General features: G+C 36.0%; 1 protein-coding gene across 1 annotated transcript in view; it reads left to right on the forward strand.

Annotated features, from left to right (window-relative positions):
- Positions 1 to 18359, forward strand: part of NAF1 (nuclear assembly factor 1 ribonucleoprotein) — a 39887-nt gene that overhangs the window by 13730 nt on the left and 7798 nt on the right. The window contains exons 3-6 of the mRNA XM_049770267.1: positions 2576 to 2669; positions 4019 to 4101; positions 11153 to 11313; positions 15115 to 15166. Coding sequence (XP_049626224.1) covers positions 2576 to 2669; positions 4019 to 4101; positions 11153 to 11313; positions 15115 to 15166 — 390 coding nt within the window. The remainder of the gene's footprint in view (positions 1 to 2575; positions 2670 to 4018; positions 4102 to 11152; positions 11314 to 15114; positions 15167 to 18359) is intronic.

Below are 18359 nucleotides of genomic sequence, written 5' to 3' on the forward strand. Positions count from 1 at the left end.
GTAAGCAAAACTTATGGTCACCCCCATTGAGCTGGCTCCAGCCCCCAAAATTTTATTTTCATTTCCTGATTTTTGCTTTCATGGGAAAAGACTGATCCCTTCTGAGGCTTTTGTTTTACTTAGACAGATGAAAGTTAAGTCTGTTTATTTAATAAATTTATATACCAAACAAATGGCTACTATGGCAGTAAGAGAGACTAATATGTCTAAGTCTGTGTGGGGAAACAGCAGATAAATATTTGTTCAGTAGTGTAGTATTTAGAAGAAAAGCAGTCATATAATTTGTTGAAGAGTGATTACTCTAGGTTATGATGTCATGCAGTACTGTCACTTAGTAATTAAGGGAGAGAAAATGACATCCAACGATGGGTTCTCATTTTGCCCAGTTTGCCACGGCCAATCAAGAGATTTCAATATAATATACACTAGTTTATGTTGAAATTTGCCTATCAAATAATTTGGAGAACAAATAGATTACTTAACATGTTGGGATAACTGATCTGATTACGTGAATAAAGATAAAGTGAAGCGCTGCCTTTCTTCATAAGAATAGTTAGCAAATGGACTAAATAGGCAAATATTCAATAGGGAAATTACAAAAATATTTCTAAATTTAATTAAAAATTTTAAGCTTTAAACACTGTTGTTTACCAAGCTGTGTATAATATTGTTATTTGGTTCAGGCATTCATTGTTCCAATATGAACTCTGTTACCAGTCTGACCTTCCCTTCACTAACATTCCCTGTTTTCTACCTCCCCCAAGCCTGCCCCCTTATAGGCACAGAATAATTTATATTGCTTGTTACAACAAAATGGCTTATGCTTTATCCAAGAATACTTCAGTAAAAGAAAATGTGTGAAAATTGTTATATCTCACATTGAGGTTATTAAAGTCATTGCCTGAGGATTTACTGAGCTTTTGCTTGCTGAGCCTTTTGTGTTACTGCTTTTTCTTATTGAGCTTGGCTGGCTTCTATGCTACTTTCCCATTTTCTGTGCTTTTACTGTGGAATTTGAAAGTGGAATAAGGAACTCCAGAATCTGTAAAACTTGGACACTTCTTACCTTGACCTCCTTCCTCTGAAACCATGTTTTTAGCTCTGAGATTATGTACTAGTGTGTACCTGGAATTTTCATTGGCTTGGCTTGAGATTAGTCATGAAGCAGTGAAGCTGGGCCATTTGTATGGTGATGACTGTGGGGTGTGGCATAGCTGCTGTGACTTAGGCAGGGTAGGGAATCTTCCCCTTTGGGGTCCCCAGAGTTTTCAGCCACCAAACTCATGCACCAGTGATTATAACTGGCTTTGTTTGGCATCTCTTCTGATATTAGTTGTGAAGTCAGGCCATTTCCATGGCAATAGACATGGCTCATTTATAAGGGTAAGCGTGATTTGGCATAAGGAGGGTTGTTTATTTCTTTTTTGTTTTGTTTTAAATAAGAGTATCAGAAGCTCTGTGTTCAAAAGCCATTCCAGGTAGCATTTGGGGTACCAGGTAGAATGCCAGGGATCAATCCTGGGTGGGCTACATATCTCATATATTATAGAATCTATCTGACTCCAGCAGTTTGATTTAATGTAAAGCCTAATTTCAATAGTATTATTAGATTTTTCTTCATGGTGCTGCTAGTTTAGGGACTATTCCCTGCTATGCATTCCCAGCAGTGACTGCCTGCTGGTTCAGTGCTTGGGCCTGGCTTGGATGGTGATGTAGGATCAGAGTAGGCAGTGGTCTCCAAGGTTGCATCCCATGATCCTGTGTCGACACCATTTCTTTGAGCTATTTTTCTGACCCCCAAGATATTTAGTGGTTTCAGTTTATTTGTGTTTTTTTTTGTTTTGTTTTTTTGTTTTGGGGTCACACCAGTGGCTGTGCCCTCAGGAATCACTCCTGGCAGGCTCAGGATTATATAGGATGCCAGGAATGAACCTGGGTTGACCATATACAAGGCATACATTCTATCCGCTGTGCTATTGCTTCAGCCCCAAGATATTTAGATTTTTACCTAGAGAGAAAAGATTTGAGATAATGCCTTTATACCTTCTGGACCGAAGCCAAAGTTCTTTCTAGGGAATTTTATGTTTTTACCTAAAGAGACCAAATATCTTTATTCACATAATCCCAGGAAGAAAGTGATCACAGCCATTTAAATTAAGACAATCCAGACTGCTCAGAGCCTCTTCTTCTGTGGAAAAGTCATAGAGATAAAAAAAAAATGTTTCTTTTTATATGAAATGCCTCTGAAAATTATTGTAGACATTTTCCTTTTAATTTGGGTTTCTTAACTGTATGTTGATCGTATTTGTTTAAATGTGTTTGGAAAATCTAGAATAGTTCTTTTGGCTTAGATTCTTACTCTGCTGGATAAGAATCTCTGTTCCTGACATGTAGGTAGATAATTGAGTTGGGCACAATGTTGTCATGTAATAAAAAGGACAGCAGAAAGAGAAGGTAAGAACAATGCTTAGCTTCAGAAATGTGTAGAGCACTAAAAGGGAAGCTCTGTTCCTCTATTTTAAAGTTAAATCATTGAAGCTAGAGTGAGTGTAATCAATCCTATTATATGTTTCAGGAACTTCCATCTGTTGAAGAACTTACTATTATCCTGCCTGAAGATATTGAATTAAAGCCTCTTGGAATGGTTTCAAGTATTATTGAACAATTAGGTATGTAGAAAATTTTGTTAGTAAAATTACCATTCATATCCAAACAAGCACTGATAATTAGATCAGACTTTGTATGACTAGTGAATTTTCTTTGATATAATTAGATCATTAGTAAAAATTATTTATGTGTTAACTGAAGATTTTATAGAATTTTATTTACTATTTTCACTTTCTATCTCTGTTAAAATTATTATCAATTTAGTTGCTTAAAATGACACAAATTGGTCTGGAGAGTTGGGTCAGTAGACTGTAAGCATGCTGAAGGCCTGTCTTGCAGTTTTTATTGCCACATGGTTCTCTGAGTACTGCTGCTGGTATGTCTTAGTCTCCCCCCACTTAGTCATCCACACTTCACCCCCCACATATCAGTTAATTTTATACTTTTGTGGGCTTGAGTTGTGATATGGGTTTCACTAAGCTGAAATTAGTTTTTGAGGTACAAGATTTACAATCTTGTTAATCATACTTATCATGGTTGCATCATTCTAGTATCACATGCAGCACCAGAGTGCCTATTGTTTTTTTTAAAAATAATCTTTTCTCCCTTTCCCAATTCCCTACTCCTTTTATCTTTTCTTTTTCCTATTTTCTTTCCTTCTTGTTGCTGAAATCTAATAGTGGTGGATTAAATGTCAGGCAGATGCTGCCTTACATAATCCCTGTCTTAACTCTACAGCCCCTTTTGGTCATTATAAGGAAAATTCATTGACTTACTTGGGTAACTCCTTTCATTTCTCATTCCTCTTCTACTAGTGGGAAGAAAGATTTAATGAATGAAAATCAAAATGGACTACTATTGCATACTACCTTATTTAGGAAGCCTAAAATTTAATCTAATGAAATTTGGCCCAAATAGTGAAAAAAAAAAAAAATAAACATAGGACAAAAAAGTACGTAAAATTTCAAATCAGAACCTAAAAGTGAAAAGATATTTGGTGATTTTGTACTCTTGAGATTCTTTTACAAGCACTAGTTTTTCTTTAATCTTTTATTTTTGGAAGATAGAAAAGACTTGTTAAATACTGGGGCCAGAAAGATAATACAATGGGTAGGGTGCTTGCCTTACACACACCCAAAACAGGTTCTATCCTCTGCATACTATATGGTCCCCTGTGCACTGCTCTTAGTGAGTTCTGAGTATAGACAGTGAGCACAGCCAGATGTGGCCCTAAAACAAACAGAAAAGACACAGAAGAAACTTCCTCAGAACTGTCCAGATTGGAAGTAAAGATCTTGTACTAGTGCATATTTTCCCACTTTACCATTTACAAATTTTTCAGAATATTAAAACAGAATTTTTATTAAAGTTCTGATTAAGAATTGAAATAATGTTTTGCTTCATTTTTCAGTTATAATTGAATCTAAAACTAACCTTCCTCCAGTTAATGAGGACACTGTAATTTTTAAAAGTGATCGACATGCAGCAGGAAAGGTTTGTAAAAATTTCAAATCCTATGATTTGTGCTGTTTCTTTGTTGATTAATTTTCTTAACTGAAGTTTGTCATAAAATAATTGACTAATTTTGATAAATGAGCATTTTAGAGTTCTTGAGATTTCAGGCTCTTTATTTTCTTCATTATATCAACTCAGTCTGTAAATTGATTTAATGCTATGTTTTACTTATTTCTTGAGTCATTGAGTATTCATTCAGTTTCTCCAAATGCCATGTACTTTTCTGGGCAATGCCACACAGAAGACACAGTTTCCTACACTCAAGTTACTTAAGAGTTTAGTACAAGACACTTTTTATAATATAGTAATTCTTAACTTGTTTTGATTTAAGTTACTTTTGAGTTGTGACTTTCAAAACTTTCAGGTCTTACCAAGACTTAGGTGGAAATGAAAAGGAGTTTCCATGTTAGCAGTGAAGTTCCAGTCTGCCCTGTGGAATTACGAATATGTGTACTTTAGAATTCATCTAAGATTAGGGCTCTTGTATTTTTACTTATCTCCTCTTCACTTTTCATCTAAGTAGTTGTAAAGATTTGAGGGTTGTACACTCTTGCTCATGATGCTCTCCAGGGTTGCACATCTGGTTGTGGTGCTTGTGAACATGGCTACACTGCTTGCCCAAGGATGTGTAATTCAAGGAAGCAATCCATGTGCTTCAGTTATAGCATTAGCAGAGATTTGCTCCTCTACTTACATACATACTTGCATACATATTTGTGGTGCTTTAGCATCTTTACTTGTTCCTAGCATCATGCCTGAGAGTGCAGTTTCTGTTGCAGCACGAGGGGCCCACACAGCCAAGCTGAAGGAATTTAGCTCAGCCAATATGGGTCAACTGGAATTCATACCCATCAACCCATGCTTGAAAAGTAGGAACTCTTTGCTGCAGAGATTCCTTGTGCCCCTAAGTTTGCTACTCTATCAACATCTTTATAAAGAATATAACCTTACATCTTGTCCACCCTTAACATGGAACACCACACTTTTTACCCAGCAAATAAGAATTCTGGGGGCCAGAGAGGTAATAGGGCTTTTGCCTTGCACTTGCTGTCTTAGGATGGACTGTGGTTCGATCCCCCAGTGTCCCAGATGGTCCCCCAAGCCAAAAGCAATTTCTGAACACATAGCCAGGAATAACCCCTGAGCGTCACCAGGTGTGGCCCAACAACCTCCCCCCCCCCCCAAAAAAAAATAGGATTCTGAGCATTTATCTGAAGAAAATATAGTCTTCATTTTCTGGCAGAAAAGCAAGATTTAATTCTCCCATTTTACATAGCTCTGCCCTTTGTAAATTATATTGTTAAATAAAATCTTGAAAACAAAATAAAATATAAAATTCTTATTAAGAGAAATAACTTTCTGTATTTTTTAGTTTTTCCCAGTGAAGCAAAAAATGTTTTTCCATTTTTTGCTCTAGGAAAAGCTATATAGTCAGGAAATAGCATTTGTTTAAAATTTGTGTTGTCACACATAACCTTCCATTTTATCTCTTCTATCATGCAGTTTTATTTTTATACAATTAAAAGAGATCATATTTTATCTTGGTTATGCCATCTTGTACTATTTTAGAGTCAGAGACTAATATATCAAAGAGAAATGAGGCACTTGGGATTGCCAAGGAGAAGAGGCAAAATTAATTGGAGTCTAGGACTTCTATTTTCTGGCAGTTATTGAATATGATTGTGAAGGAGAGTTTTTGGAAGAAAATTTGTTTTAGAGAGAGGTGGTACAGGAAAAGTCTTCACTTTGGTTAAACATTCTCTAAATTATTTCTTTAATTAATTGATTTTTATTTATTTATTTTTGTTTTGTTTTGTGACAACACCCATTGGTCTCAGGACTTAATCCTGCTTCTGTCACCATAGAATCAATTACGTGTGATGATGGTCACATGCAAGGCAGCATCTTGCCCCTTTGTACTTTATCTCCAACTCCTGTTGTTTTTTGCCCACATTTGGCTGTGAGTAGGCTTACTCCTTGCTCAGTGCTCAGATCTTAGAGCTCTGGGTTGTTAGTCACACTGCTGAAAATCAAATTCAGTTCTCACACTTGCAAAGCTATGTTTTACCACTGAGTCACACACTCCTGGCCTCACATAACGTTTTAACATTTTTTAATCTCTGTCCTATTTAACCAAATTTGTCCATATTTATCAGTGAAGTGAAAAATATTGCACATTGTTTTCAAGTCTTAAAAGTAAAATTGGTTATGAGTTAAGAGTTTAAAAAGGTAAGCATAGTGCTGCAACACACAGACACACACACATGCATACACACGCATTACACACACACACACACACACACACACACACACACACACACACACACACACACACACACACACACACACACACACACACCCCACATCTACCTTCTATCCTTTGAGATTCTGATAGGAAGTGCTTTACCATTTTTTACCCAACTCTTTTCATAGAAAATTCTTGTTACTTCTGTAAATTGTTTGCTTTTGAATTTAGGAAAAGTAGCTTAAGTTTCTGATACAGTTGATGCTATTATAGAATACATTAACATTTTAATTGCTTTGAGAATTGTTTTAATCAGATCTCCAGAAGAAATGGGATATGAGAAGATAAAATGAGAACATTTACTATAATAAATGAACAGTTGAGGATATAATCAAACATACTTTTAATGCTGTAAATTTATATGAATCAAGTTATTGGAAAAGTTACTTTGTAATTTACAATGCTCATAATAGTATCAATTTAATAACTCCATGCAGAATTAGTATTATTTTCCTACAGAGTCTTTGAACTCTGGAGAACTTATAAGCATGTTGATTATGGCATCATTTCTACTGAATGAATTAGAGACTACCCAAATGAAACAGAATATAAGACAAGTAACTAAGATATGCAGGGACTCATATTCTGGCTCAATGGCTTAAGCTCAGCTGCCTGGCAAGTATGATTCTGCCAGCTCAAATCATATGCTGCCTGCATTTGCTAGTTTGATCCTTACAGTTTAGCTCTTTGCAAGCCCTGGTAAAAATGTGGCAGAAAGATGACTGTGTAGCTTAAAATGTGCCTAAAGCAAGTTTGAACTCTATCTTCATCTTAAGCCTGAGTACCACTGCATGCCCGTGTCTGATCCTGGCAGCTCAGTCTGGGGTCCTGGACCAAAGGGTAAAATATTATTAAACTGGACTAGATCTATAAAGTCTCTTATAGCTACCAAAATCACATTTATGAAAAATACTTATATCCTTGAAAAATATGATGCAAATTAAGGTTTTACAAGAGACCATGGCATTGAGTCTAAAGGCATCTTTAAGGAGGAAACAGCACTCCTCAAAAAGTGGAAGCACAGATGAACAGATGGGACTATATTAAGCTGAGAAGCTTCTGCACCTCAAAGGAAATAGTGCCCAGGGATTCAAGAGCCACCCACTGAGTGGAAGAAACTATTCACCCAATACCCATCACATAAGGGGCTAATATCCAAAATATACAAGGCACTGACAGAACTTTACAAGAAAAAAACATCTAACCCCATCAAAAAATGGGGAAAAGAAATGGACACTTTGTCAAAGAGGAAATGGCACATGAAAAATGGTGCTCCACATAATTAATCATCAGGGAGATGCAAATCAAAACAATGATGAGGTACCATTTCACACCACATAGATTGGCGCACATCACAAAGAATGGCAATAAGCAGTGCTGGTGGGGATGTAGAGAGAAAGGAACTCTTATTCACTGCTGGTGGGAATGCCGCCTAGTTCAACCTTTATGGAAAGCTATATGGAGATTCCTCCAAAAATTGGAAATTGAGCTCCTATACAATAAAGCTATACTACTCCTAGGGAAATACCCTAGGAACATAAAGATACAATACAAAAGTCCCTTCCTCACACCTATATTCCTTGCAGTGCTATGTACAATAACCATACTCTGGAAACAGCCAAGATGTCCTTCAACAGATGAATGGCTAAAGAAACTGTGGTACATATATACAATGGAATATTAAGCAGCCATCAGGAGAGATGAAGTCATGAAATTTTCCTATACAAAATGTATATGGAATCTATTATGCTGAGTGAAATAGGTCAAGGAGAGAGAAAAACGCAGAATAGTCTCATTCATCTATGGGTTTTAAGAAAAATAAAAGACATTTTTGCAGTAATTCTCAGAGACAAAAGAGAGGAGGGCTGGAAAGTCTAGCTCACTACATGAAACTCACCACAAAGAGTGTTAAGTGTTGTTAGAGAAATAACTACATTGAGAACTATCATAACAATGTGAATGAACGAGGGAAGTAGAAGCCTGTCTAGAGTACAGGTGAGGGTGGGGTTGGGAGGAGGAACATCTGTGACATTGGTGATGGGAATGTTGCACTGGTGAAGGGTGGCATTCTTTACACGATTGAAACCCAACTACAATCATATTTGTAATCAAGCTGTTTAAATAAAGATATATATATTAAAAAAAAAACAAAACAAAAAAAACAAGAGAGCAATGGGGGATTGGAGAGATATTACAGTGGGTAGAGCTCTTTCCTTGCATGTAGCTGACCTGAATTTTGTCCCTGGCATCACATATGATTGGTTCCCTGTGCACTTGCCAGGATTGAATCCTGAATATAGAGCCAGGAGTCATTGCTGAGCAATGCTGGGTATGGCATATTCCACTTTCATCCAAAAGAAAGAGCAAAAGAAAGCAATGTACCATGGAGATGGTAGCTCTGAGACATGAAGTGCTAGAGGCCCTAGGTTTAGTCCAGAGTACCTGAGTCCTTAGGACCTGATAACTATAGCTCCCTCCTCTGAGCCTGTGTGCAGTACCTCATTGCTAGACGTTAGCACTTTTAGGCCACATTCCACCAAATAAAATAAAGGAGAACAATAGAAGACTGTACAGTTTGGCTTGATGGAAAATGTTTAATAACAGAAAACAGTCTGGAAAAACCTGTGGTTACTATCTGTAGTCTTGTTTTATAATATGCTTGTGTATCATTAGAGAAGGTTTTCTTTCTAGGATTTAGGTATCTTGTTTATTTTTTATTTTTAAGTTTTTATTAAGACACTGTGATTTACACAATTATCCATAATATAGTTGTTTCAGGCATACAATGTTCCAACACTAATCCTGCCAACAATGCTCCTTCCCCCACCAATGTCTCCAAGTTCCCTCCTACCCCAGCCTTCTCCCTTGGCAGGCAGATAACAAATTTTATATCCCTTGCACAAAAAAATTTAAAGGAATGGTAAAAGGAATTAACAAAAACAATCAATACACTAAAATCAGTTTGTGGTGACATATTTTCTTTTTTTTAAATTTTTTTTATTTAAACATCTTGATTACAAATATGATTGTGATTAGGTTTCAGTCATGTAAAGAACACCCCCCTTCACCAGTGCAACATTCCCACCACCAATGCCCCAAATCTCCCTCCATCGCACCCCACCCCCACCTGTACTCCAGATAGGCTTTCCAGTTCCCTCATTCATTCACATGATTATGGTAGTTCTCAGTGTAGTTATTTCTATAACTGCAACTCACCACTCTTTGTGGTGAGCTTGATGAAGTGAGCTGGAAGTTCCAGCCCTTCTCTCATTGTCTCTAAGGTTTGTTGCAAAAATGACTTTTATTTTTCTTAAAACCCATAGATGAGTGAGACTATTCTGCGTCTCTCTCTCTCCCTCTGACTTATTTCACTCAGCATGATAGACTCCATGTACATCCATGTATAGGAAAATTTCATGACTTCATCTCTCCTGACGGCTGCATAATATTCCATTGTGTATATGTACACCACCGTTTCTTTAGTCATTTGTCTATTGAAGGGCATCTTGGTTGTTTCCAGAACCTGGCTATTGTGAATAGTGCTGCAATAAATATAGGTATGAGGAAGAGGTTTTTGTATTGTATTCTTGTGTTCCTAGGGTATATCCCTAGGAATGGAATAGCTGGGTCGAATGGGAGCTCAATTTCCAGTTTTTAGAGGAATCTCCATATCGCTTTCCATAGAGGTTGGACTAAACGGCATTCCCACCAGCAGTGGATAAGAGTTCCTTTCTCTCCATATCCCCGTCAGCACTGATTATTCTCATTCTTTGTGGTGTGTGCCAATTTCTGTAGTGTGAGATGGTATCTCATCATTGTTTTGATTTGCATCTCCCTGATGATCAGTGATGAGCAGTTTTTCATGTGCCTTTCGGCCATTTGCATTTCTTTTTTATCAAAGTGTCTGTTCATTTCTTCTCCCCATTTTTTGATGGAATTAGATGTTTTTTTCTTGTAAAGTTCTATCAGTGCCCAGTATATTTTGGATATTAACCCCTTATCTGATGGGTATTGGGTGAATAGTTTCTCCCACAGGGTGGGTGGCTCTTGTATCCTGTCACTATTTCTTTTGAGGTCCATAAGCTTCTCAGCTTCATGTATTCCCATCTGTTTATTTCGGATTTAGGTATCTTGTTTGAAAAGAATGAGTAAGATCATTTAGAAATAATGTATATGTGCTAAAAGCATTTATTTTATTTCAAGGGTAAAGACTGGCAATTTTGGTTATTGAGAAATAAGTAACCTATAGTTAAAAAAATCTACTTTTGAAATTAGAAAGTTTTCCTGTATAATTTCATAAGTATTAATCTATGAAAATGTCAAAAATGATCTATTTGTAGTAGAAATTAGAAAATATCAAAGGACTAAATGAAATAGAGCAATTTATTTCTTAAAAGATACTAAATTTCGTTCTTCATGCTTACAACTTAAATGTTGACTAATGAAAGCAAAGCCTCATAATTTGAATCATTGACATTTCAAGTGATTTGAATTTTAACAACAAACTTGTTAAAGTTATTTTAAATATACAAGCAGAAGGTATGCCATAATCTTTGATAATCAGTAAGAACCACATAGATATAAACAAATTACTTAAATATAAATAAACTTATTGGTCTAACCTTGATGAAAATTATCCTTAAAAGGAATAAATTAACAATGTTTTTAAATAACTTTTCAAGTTGTTTTATGTATTAAATGTTTTTAACTTATTCTACTTTATAGATATTTGAGATTTTTGGACCTGTTGCACATCCATTTTATGTGTTACGGTTTAATTCCTCAGAGCATATTGAGAGTAAAGGTATCAAAATAAAGGAAACCATGTATTTTGCTCCATCAATGAAAGACTTCACCCAATATATATTCACAGAAAAACTTAAGCAGTAAGTACTTTATTTACTTTTTTTCTCTTATATTGATACTATAGGAAGATTGATCAGTGATGGTGATTATCATAGCTAACTGATAGTTGTATTTCAAAGAATTGATTTTCCTAAGAGCATCTCTAAAAGCTATAATTTGTTATTAGGTTTTATAGATAGCAATTATTTATCTTTTCTCTAAAAATAACATGATAAGCACATTTGGATTTAACACATGCTATTACCACAAATAATACATTTTGGGATTAAATTTTCTGAATTGAGTTTCATTGCTTTTTTTTATTGGATTACATTTATAGATTTAGCAGCTTTTTTAAAAAAAAACTTATAATTTACAAGCAACAAAAAATAAATTTGAGGTTCTTTATTAATAATAAATTTATAGAAGGAGCAAATATGTGTCCCTGAAAACTGTTGTATCAAGTTCTGGTACATAGTTGTAATCAGTAAGTTTGCTGTCCCCATGTGTCTTTTGCATATGGGGGCCCATGTGCTCAGGGCTTACTCTTGGCTCTGTTTTAGGGAACACTCTTGGTGGTCTTCAGAGACTGTAAGTTGTTCTGTGAAACAAACTTGATCTGTAACACACAAGACAACCACCCTACCTGCTGCACTATCTGCCTGGCCCCTCCATTGTGTCTCTTAAGAATGCTAAATTATTCCATTGTTATTTCTTTTTTTTCCTCCCCATTGTTATTTCTTTTTTTTTATTTTATTTTTTTATTATTATATTTATTTTTTTTTAATTTATTTAAACACCTTAATTACATACATGATTGTGTTTGGGTTTCAGTCATGTAAAGAACACCACCCATCACCAGTGCAACATTCCCATCACCAATGTCCCAAGTCTCCCTTCGCCCCACCCGACCCCCGCCTGTACTCTAGACAGGCTCTCCATTTTCCTCATACATTCTCATTATTAGGACAGTTCAAAATGTGGTTATTTCTCTAACTAAACTCATCACTCTTTGTGGTGAGCTTCCTGAGTTGAGCTGGAACTTCCAGCTCTTTTCTCTTTTGTGTCTGAAAATTATTATTACAAGGGTGTCTTTCATTTTTCTTAAAACCCATAGATGAGTGAGACCATTCTGCGTTTTTCTCTCTCTCTCTGACTTATTTCACTCAGCATAATAGATTCCGTGTACATCCATGTATAGGAAAATTTCATGACTTCATCTCTCCTGACAGCTGCATAATATTCCATTGTGTATATGTACCACAGTTTCTTTAGCCATTCGTCTGTTGAAGGGCATCTTGGTTGTTTCCAGAGTCTTGCTATGGTAAATAGTGCTGCAATGAATATAGGTGTAAGGAAGGGGTTTTTGTATTGTATTTTTGTGTTCCTAGGGTATATTCCTAGGAGTGGTATAGCTGGATCGTATGGGAGCTCGATTTCCAGTTTTTGGAGGAATCTCCATATCGCTTTCCATAAAGGTTGAACTAGACAGCATTCCCACCAGCAGTGGATAAGAGTTCCTTTCTCTCCACATCCCCGCCAACACCGTTTATTCTCATTCTTTGTGATGTGTGCCATTCTCTGGGGTGTGAGGTGGTATCTCATCGTTGTTTTGATTTGCATCTCCCTGATGATTAGTGATGTGGAACATTTTTTCATGTGTCTTTTGGCCATGTGTATTTCTTCTTTGTCAAAGTGTCTGTTCATTTCTTCTCCCCATTTTTTGATGGGGTTAGATGTTTTTTTCTTGTAAAGTTCTGTCAGTGCCTTGTATATTTTGGAGATTAGCCCCTTATCTGATGGGTATTGGGTGAATAGTTTCTCCCACTCTGTGGGTGGCTCTTGTATCCTGGGCACTTTTTCCTTTGAGGTGCAGAAGCTCCTCAGCTTAATATATTCCCATCTGTTAATCTCTGCTTTCACTTGCTTGGAGAGTGCAGTTTCCTCCTTGAAGATGCCTGTAATGTCCTGGAGTGTTTTGCCTATGTGCTGTTCTATATATCTTATGGTTTGGGGGCTGATATCGAGGTCTTTAATCCATTTGGATTTTACCTTCGTACATGATGTTAGCTGGGGGTCTAAGTTCAATTTTTTGCAAGTGGCTATCCAATTGTGCCAACACCACTTGTTGAAGAGGCTTTCCCTGCTCCATTTAGGATTTCCTGCTCCTTTATCAAAAATTAGGTGGTTGTATATCTGGGGAACATTTTCTGAGTATTCAAGCCTATTCCACTGATCTGAGGACCTATCCTTATTCCAATACCATGCTGTTTTGATAACTGTTGCTTTGTAGTAAAGTTTAAAGTTGGGGAAAGTAATTCCTCCCATATTCTTTTTCCCAATGATTGCTTTAGCTATTCGAGGGTGTTTATTGTTCCAAATGAATTTCAAAAGTGTCTGATCCACTTCTTTGAAGAATGTCATGGGTATCTTTAGAGGGATCGCATTAAATCTGTATAATGCCTTGGGGAGTATTGCCATTTTGATGATGTTAATCCTGCCAATCTATGAGCAGGGTATACGTTTCCATTTCCGTGTGTCCTCTCTTGTTTCTTGGAGCAGAGTTTTATAGTTTTCTTTGTATAGGTCCTTCACATATTTAGTCAAGTTGATTCCAAGATATTTGAGTTTGTGTGGCACTATTGTGAATGGGGTTGTTTTCTTAATGTCCATTTCATCCTTATTACTATTGGTGTATAGAAAGGCCATTGATTTTTGTGTGTTAATTTTGTAGCCTGCCACCTTGCTATATGAGTCTATTGTTTCTAGGAGCTTTTTGATAGAGTCTTTAGGGTTTTCTAAGTAGAGTATCATGTCATCTGCAAACAGTGAGAGCTTGACTTCTTCCTTTCCTATCTGGATTCCCTTGATATCCTTTTCTTGCCTAATCGCTATAGCAAGTACTTCCAGTGCTATGTTGAATAGGAGTGGTGAGAGAGGACAGCCTTGTCTTGTGCCAGAATTTAGAGGGAAGGCTTTCATTTTTTCTCCATTGAGGATAATATTTGCCACTGGCTTGTGGTAGATGGCCTTCACTATATTGAGAAAGGTTCCCTCCATTCCCATCTTGCTGAGAGTTTTGATCAAGAATGGGTGTTGGACCTTATCAAATGCTTTCTCTGCATCTATTGATATGATCATGTGGTTTTTATTTTTCTTGTTATTGATGTTGTGTATTATGTTGATAGATTTACGGATGTTAAACCAGCCTTGCATTCCTGGGATGAAACCTACTTGATCGTAGTGGATGATCTTCTTAACGAGGCATTGAATCCTATTTGCCAGGATTTTGTTGAGGATCTTTGCATCTGCATTCATCAGTGATATTGGTCTGTAATTTTCTTTTTTGGTAGCATCTCTGTCTGGTTTAGGTATCAAGGTGATGTTGGCTTCATAATAGCTATTTGGAAGTGTTTCTGTTTGTTCAATTTCATGAAAGAGTCTTGCCAAGATTGGCAGTAGTTCCTCTTGGAAAGTTTGATAGAATTCATTAGTGAATCCATCTGGACCTGGGCTTTTGTTTTTCGGCAGACATTTGATTACTGTTTTAATTTCATCAATGGTGATGGGGGTGTTTAGATATGCTACATCCTCTTCCTTCAACCGTGGAAGATTATAAGAGTCCAAGAATTTATCCATTTCTTCCAGGTTCTCATTTTTAGTGGCGTAGAGTTTTTCAAAGTAGTTTCTGATTACCCTTTGAATCTCTGTCATATCAGTAGTGATCTCTCCTTTTTCATTCCTGATACGAGTTATCAAGTTTCTCTCATTGTTATTTCTTACTATTAAGTGTGTATCAGAACCTTAATGGTTATTTATTTATTTATTTATTTTTCCCATAGAGATAGAGGATCAGATGCATCTTGGAAGAATGATCAGGAACCACCACCAGAGGTAAGATTATGCCTTTTTAGATAGTTAATACTTTAGAAAGGACTGTAGGACTTAATCTTAAAATCATATTTGACCATAGGAGGTTATGTAATACTGCCTGCTATAGTATTAAATCTATATACTCTATTCCACTCTCTTAGAGAACTATTATATCTCTTGAACTTTCTTAAGTATAAAAAATATTTAATATTTTAAATAAAATATTTTAATAAAATATAAATATCCTTAAATATTTAGTAATTAATGGCGAATTTATGGAAGATACTATCTAGAATACATTGGTTTTTTTTTGTTTTTTTTTTTTTGGTTTTTGGGCCATACCCGTTTGACGCTCAGGGGTTACTCCTGGCTATGTGCTCAGAAATTGCCCCTGGCTTGGGGGGACCATATGGGATGCCGGGGGATCGAACCCGCGGTCCATCCTACGCTAGCGCTTGTAAGGTAGACACCTTACCTCTAGCGCCACCTTCCCAGCCCCTAGAATATAATGTCTTAGCTGGATTAGCTAATGATAAATCATAAATGTTTTTATGAATGCATGCTCTGCACTTACGTTTTACAAGTAGAATATTAAAATTCTGTTCATCTGTTAAGGAATTGTTTCTTAACATTTTGTGATAGAAACATAATTTCTATTATTTTTTAAATTAACTTATTATTTACTCTGTTCTTTCCCAATTTCTTAATTACTTGACACTCCACAGGCCTCATCTTATAAATATCTCTGTTTTTCAACTTATTAGATTTATTTTAGATGCCTAAATACATTAATGGTGCCAAGGTGTTTGGGTACACAATGATACAACACCATTCCTACCACCAGTGTCACCTTTTCTGTATCAGTCTCTCCAGATTCCCTCTTACATACCAGCCTTCCCCCCCTTGACGGGCACATAACAACTTTATTGCATATTATTTCCTCTAATAAAACCTAAAGAATACAAATAGAATTTTTGATAGAAGTAGATGTTTGATTGATGTATGTTGTTTTGGTTTTTGGTTTTTGTTTTGGGGCCACATCTGGTTGTGCTCAGCAGTTACTCCTGCCTCTGCACTCAGACTTACTCCTGGCAGTACTCACTGCTATATGAGATGCTGGGAGTGATTGTCCACTTGCAAAGAAAACACCCTCCCTGCTTTATTGTTGCTCAGATGCCAGATTGCTACATGTTTTTAGCCTTTTGTAGTCTAGTAGAAGAAAACCTTATGTACCATTATTAAGTGCCATACACAGTGCCATATGTTGGAAAATCTCCTGTCCTTTAAGAAGCTCTTTCAAAGCTTTTTGAAAAACTGGTTTCAAGGCTATAAATTCCCTAAATTGTTGCCTGTCCTTAAAGCTGAATGATAAATTCGCCAGGTAGAGTAATTTGGTGAGTGTTCTTTTTGTGAAGTTTTTGGACTATATCCCTCTATCTCCTTCCAGCTTTTAAGTCTCATTTGATAGATCTACTTTTTTGTCTTACTGGCTTTCCTTTGTATGTAAGTTCCTTTTTTGTACCTGCTGCTTTCAGTATTTAGTTTTTATCTTTGGATATTCATTTCGAGTAGTGTATCTTGGAGTTTTCCTAATTGGGTCTCTTTTCACCAGGGTCCTTCAGACCTCTTGTATCTTGATACCTATAATTATCAACTCATGGAAATATATGTATTGATGATTTTTTTACATTATTGTTTCTTCACCATATTAACCTTCATTTTTTTCAGGGACTCTGATGATTTTCATATTGTTTCTCTTCAACTCATCCCAGATTCTCTGGTATTCTCTTCATTTCTTTTCAGACTATTTTTCCCTTTTGTTGTTTTCTTGAAATGTTCTCCCTATCCCTTTGAAGCCTCTTGATCTTTCACCAGCTTCTGCTATCCTACTATTTAGAACTTCTACTGAGTTTTTTCTTTTAAATATGATCTGCTTTGCTTTTCATTTCTGATTATAGTTATTTGTTTTCATTTTGACTCTTACTTTCATCATAGTATCACTGAAGAGTGTTTGCGGATTTACTGAGCTGATTAATGTTGTTTGCCTTTGATGACATTGTTCTCAGTCATTGAACTTGGGAGTCTTCTCTGTGTTTTTCCTGTTGTTTCTCTAGTGTTCTTGCTGTGTTAGGAGGTGGTGAATGTATGTAGTTACTCCTCCTAGAAGATGTTGCTGGATTAGGCTAAAGCTGACTCTTTTTATTCTCTGCCTATGATGGAATGATGAAGTAGCAGCAGAAGGTTAGGCAGGATCTGTAGTGCTAGCCCTTAGTATGGTGTAGGCCCCTGTGGAGGCTGTTGGAACCTACCCGATGGGGTTTGGAATAGCCCAGGACAAGTTTCCCTCTGAATGTGGAGCAGCAAGTACAAGGTCAATTTTCAATGCTTTTAATCTAGGCAGAACAAAATCTTACCTACATCTTTATTTTCTAAATATCATTGAATTTGAAATATTTTTCTTAATTCCACATTAGCATGATTCCTTTTATGCCCCAAAGTAGTTTGATAAATTTTCTTTGAAAATTAACTTTAATTTCTAATATTAATAATATTTTATATATCTGAATTTTTAGAAACTGCATGTATGTGCACTTATGCATATGCTTGCCCCCTTACAAGTTTTGTTTCATTTAATTGGTTATTACACTGAATTGCAAGTCTTTTACATGTAATTCTTCTCCTTACCAGTTGAATCTTGTATCAATCTGTTTATGAAAGCTTTTGTTTAGAATTTTATTTAGATAATATGTCCATGTTTTTCTCTATTCTTTCTTTACTTTTTTAATATGGTGCTTATGGTATTTGATATTTTATTGTTAAAAAAAAATGAATAGCTGGCCCAGAGAGATAGTATACAGTATCAAGGGCACTTGGCCTTCTACATGGTTGATTCATTTTCGAGCATCAGCAATCTCATATGGTCCCCTGAACCTGCCAGGGGTGATCCTTAAATACAGAGATGGTGTATTCCCTAGAGAATTGCTGAGTGTGGCTCAAAAAAACAAAAAAATAAAAATACAGTCTTGTTAAAAGCCTGTAATATAAAAAACTGTGAAGTTATATCATAAGTATATGCAATTTTTTGAAAGGCATAAATTTTCTACTGTGTGTTAGATCTGATGGTTCACTTTTTATTGCTTAGTTCTAACTACTATTTCTTTTAACATCTGGCATCAAGTTTATGTATGATAAACTAGTCTTCAACTGAAAATTA

Source organism: Suncus etruscus, chromosome 3 (genome assembly GCF_024139225.1).
Source record: "Suncus etruscus isolate mSunEtr1 chromosome 3, mSunEtr1.pri.cur, whole genome shotgun sequence".
Classification (NCBI taxonomy): Eukaryota; Metazoa; Chordata; class Mammalia; order Eulipotyphla; family Soricidae; genus Suncus; species Suncus etruscus.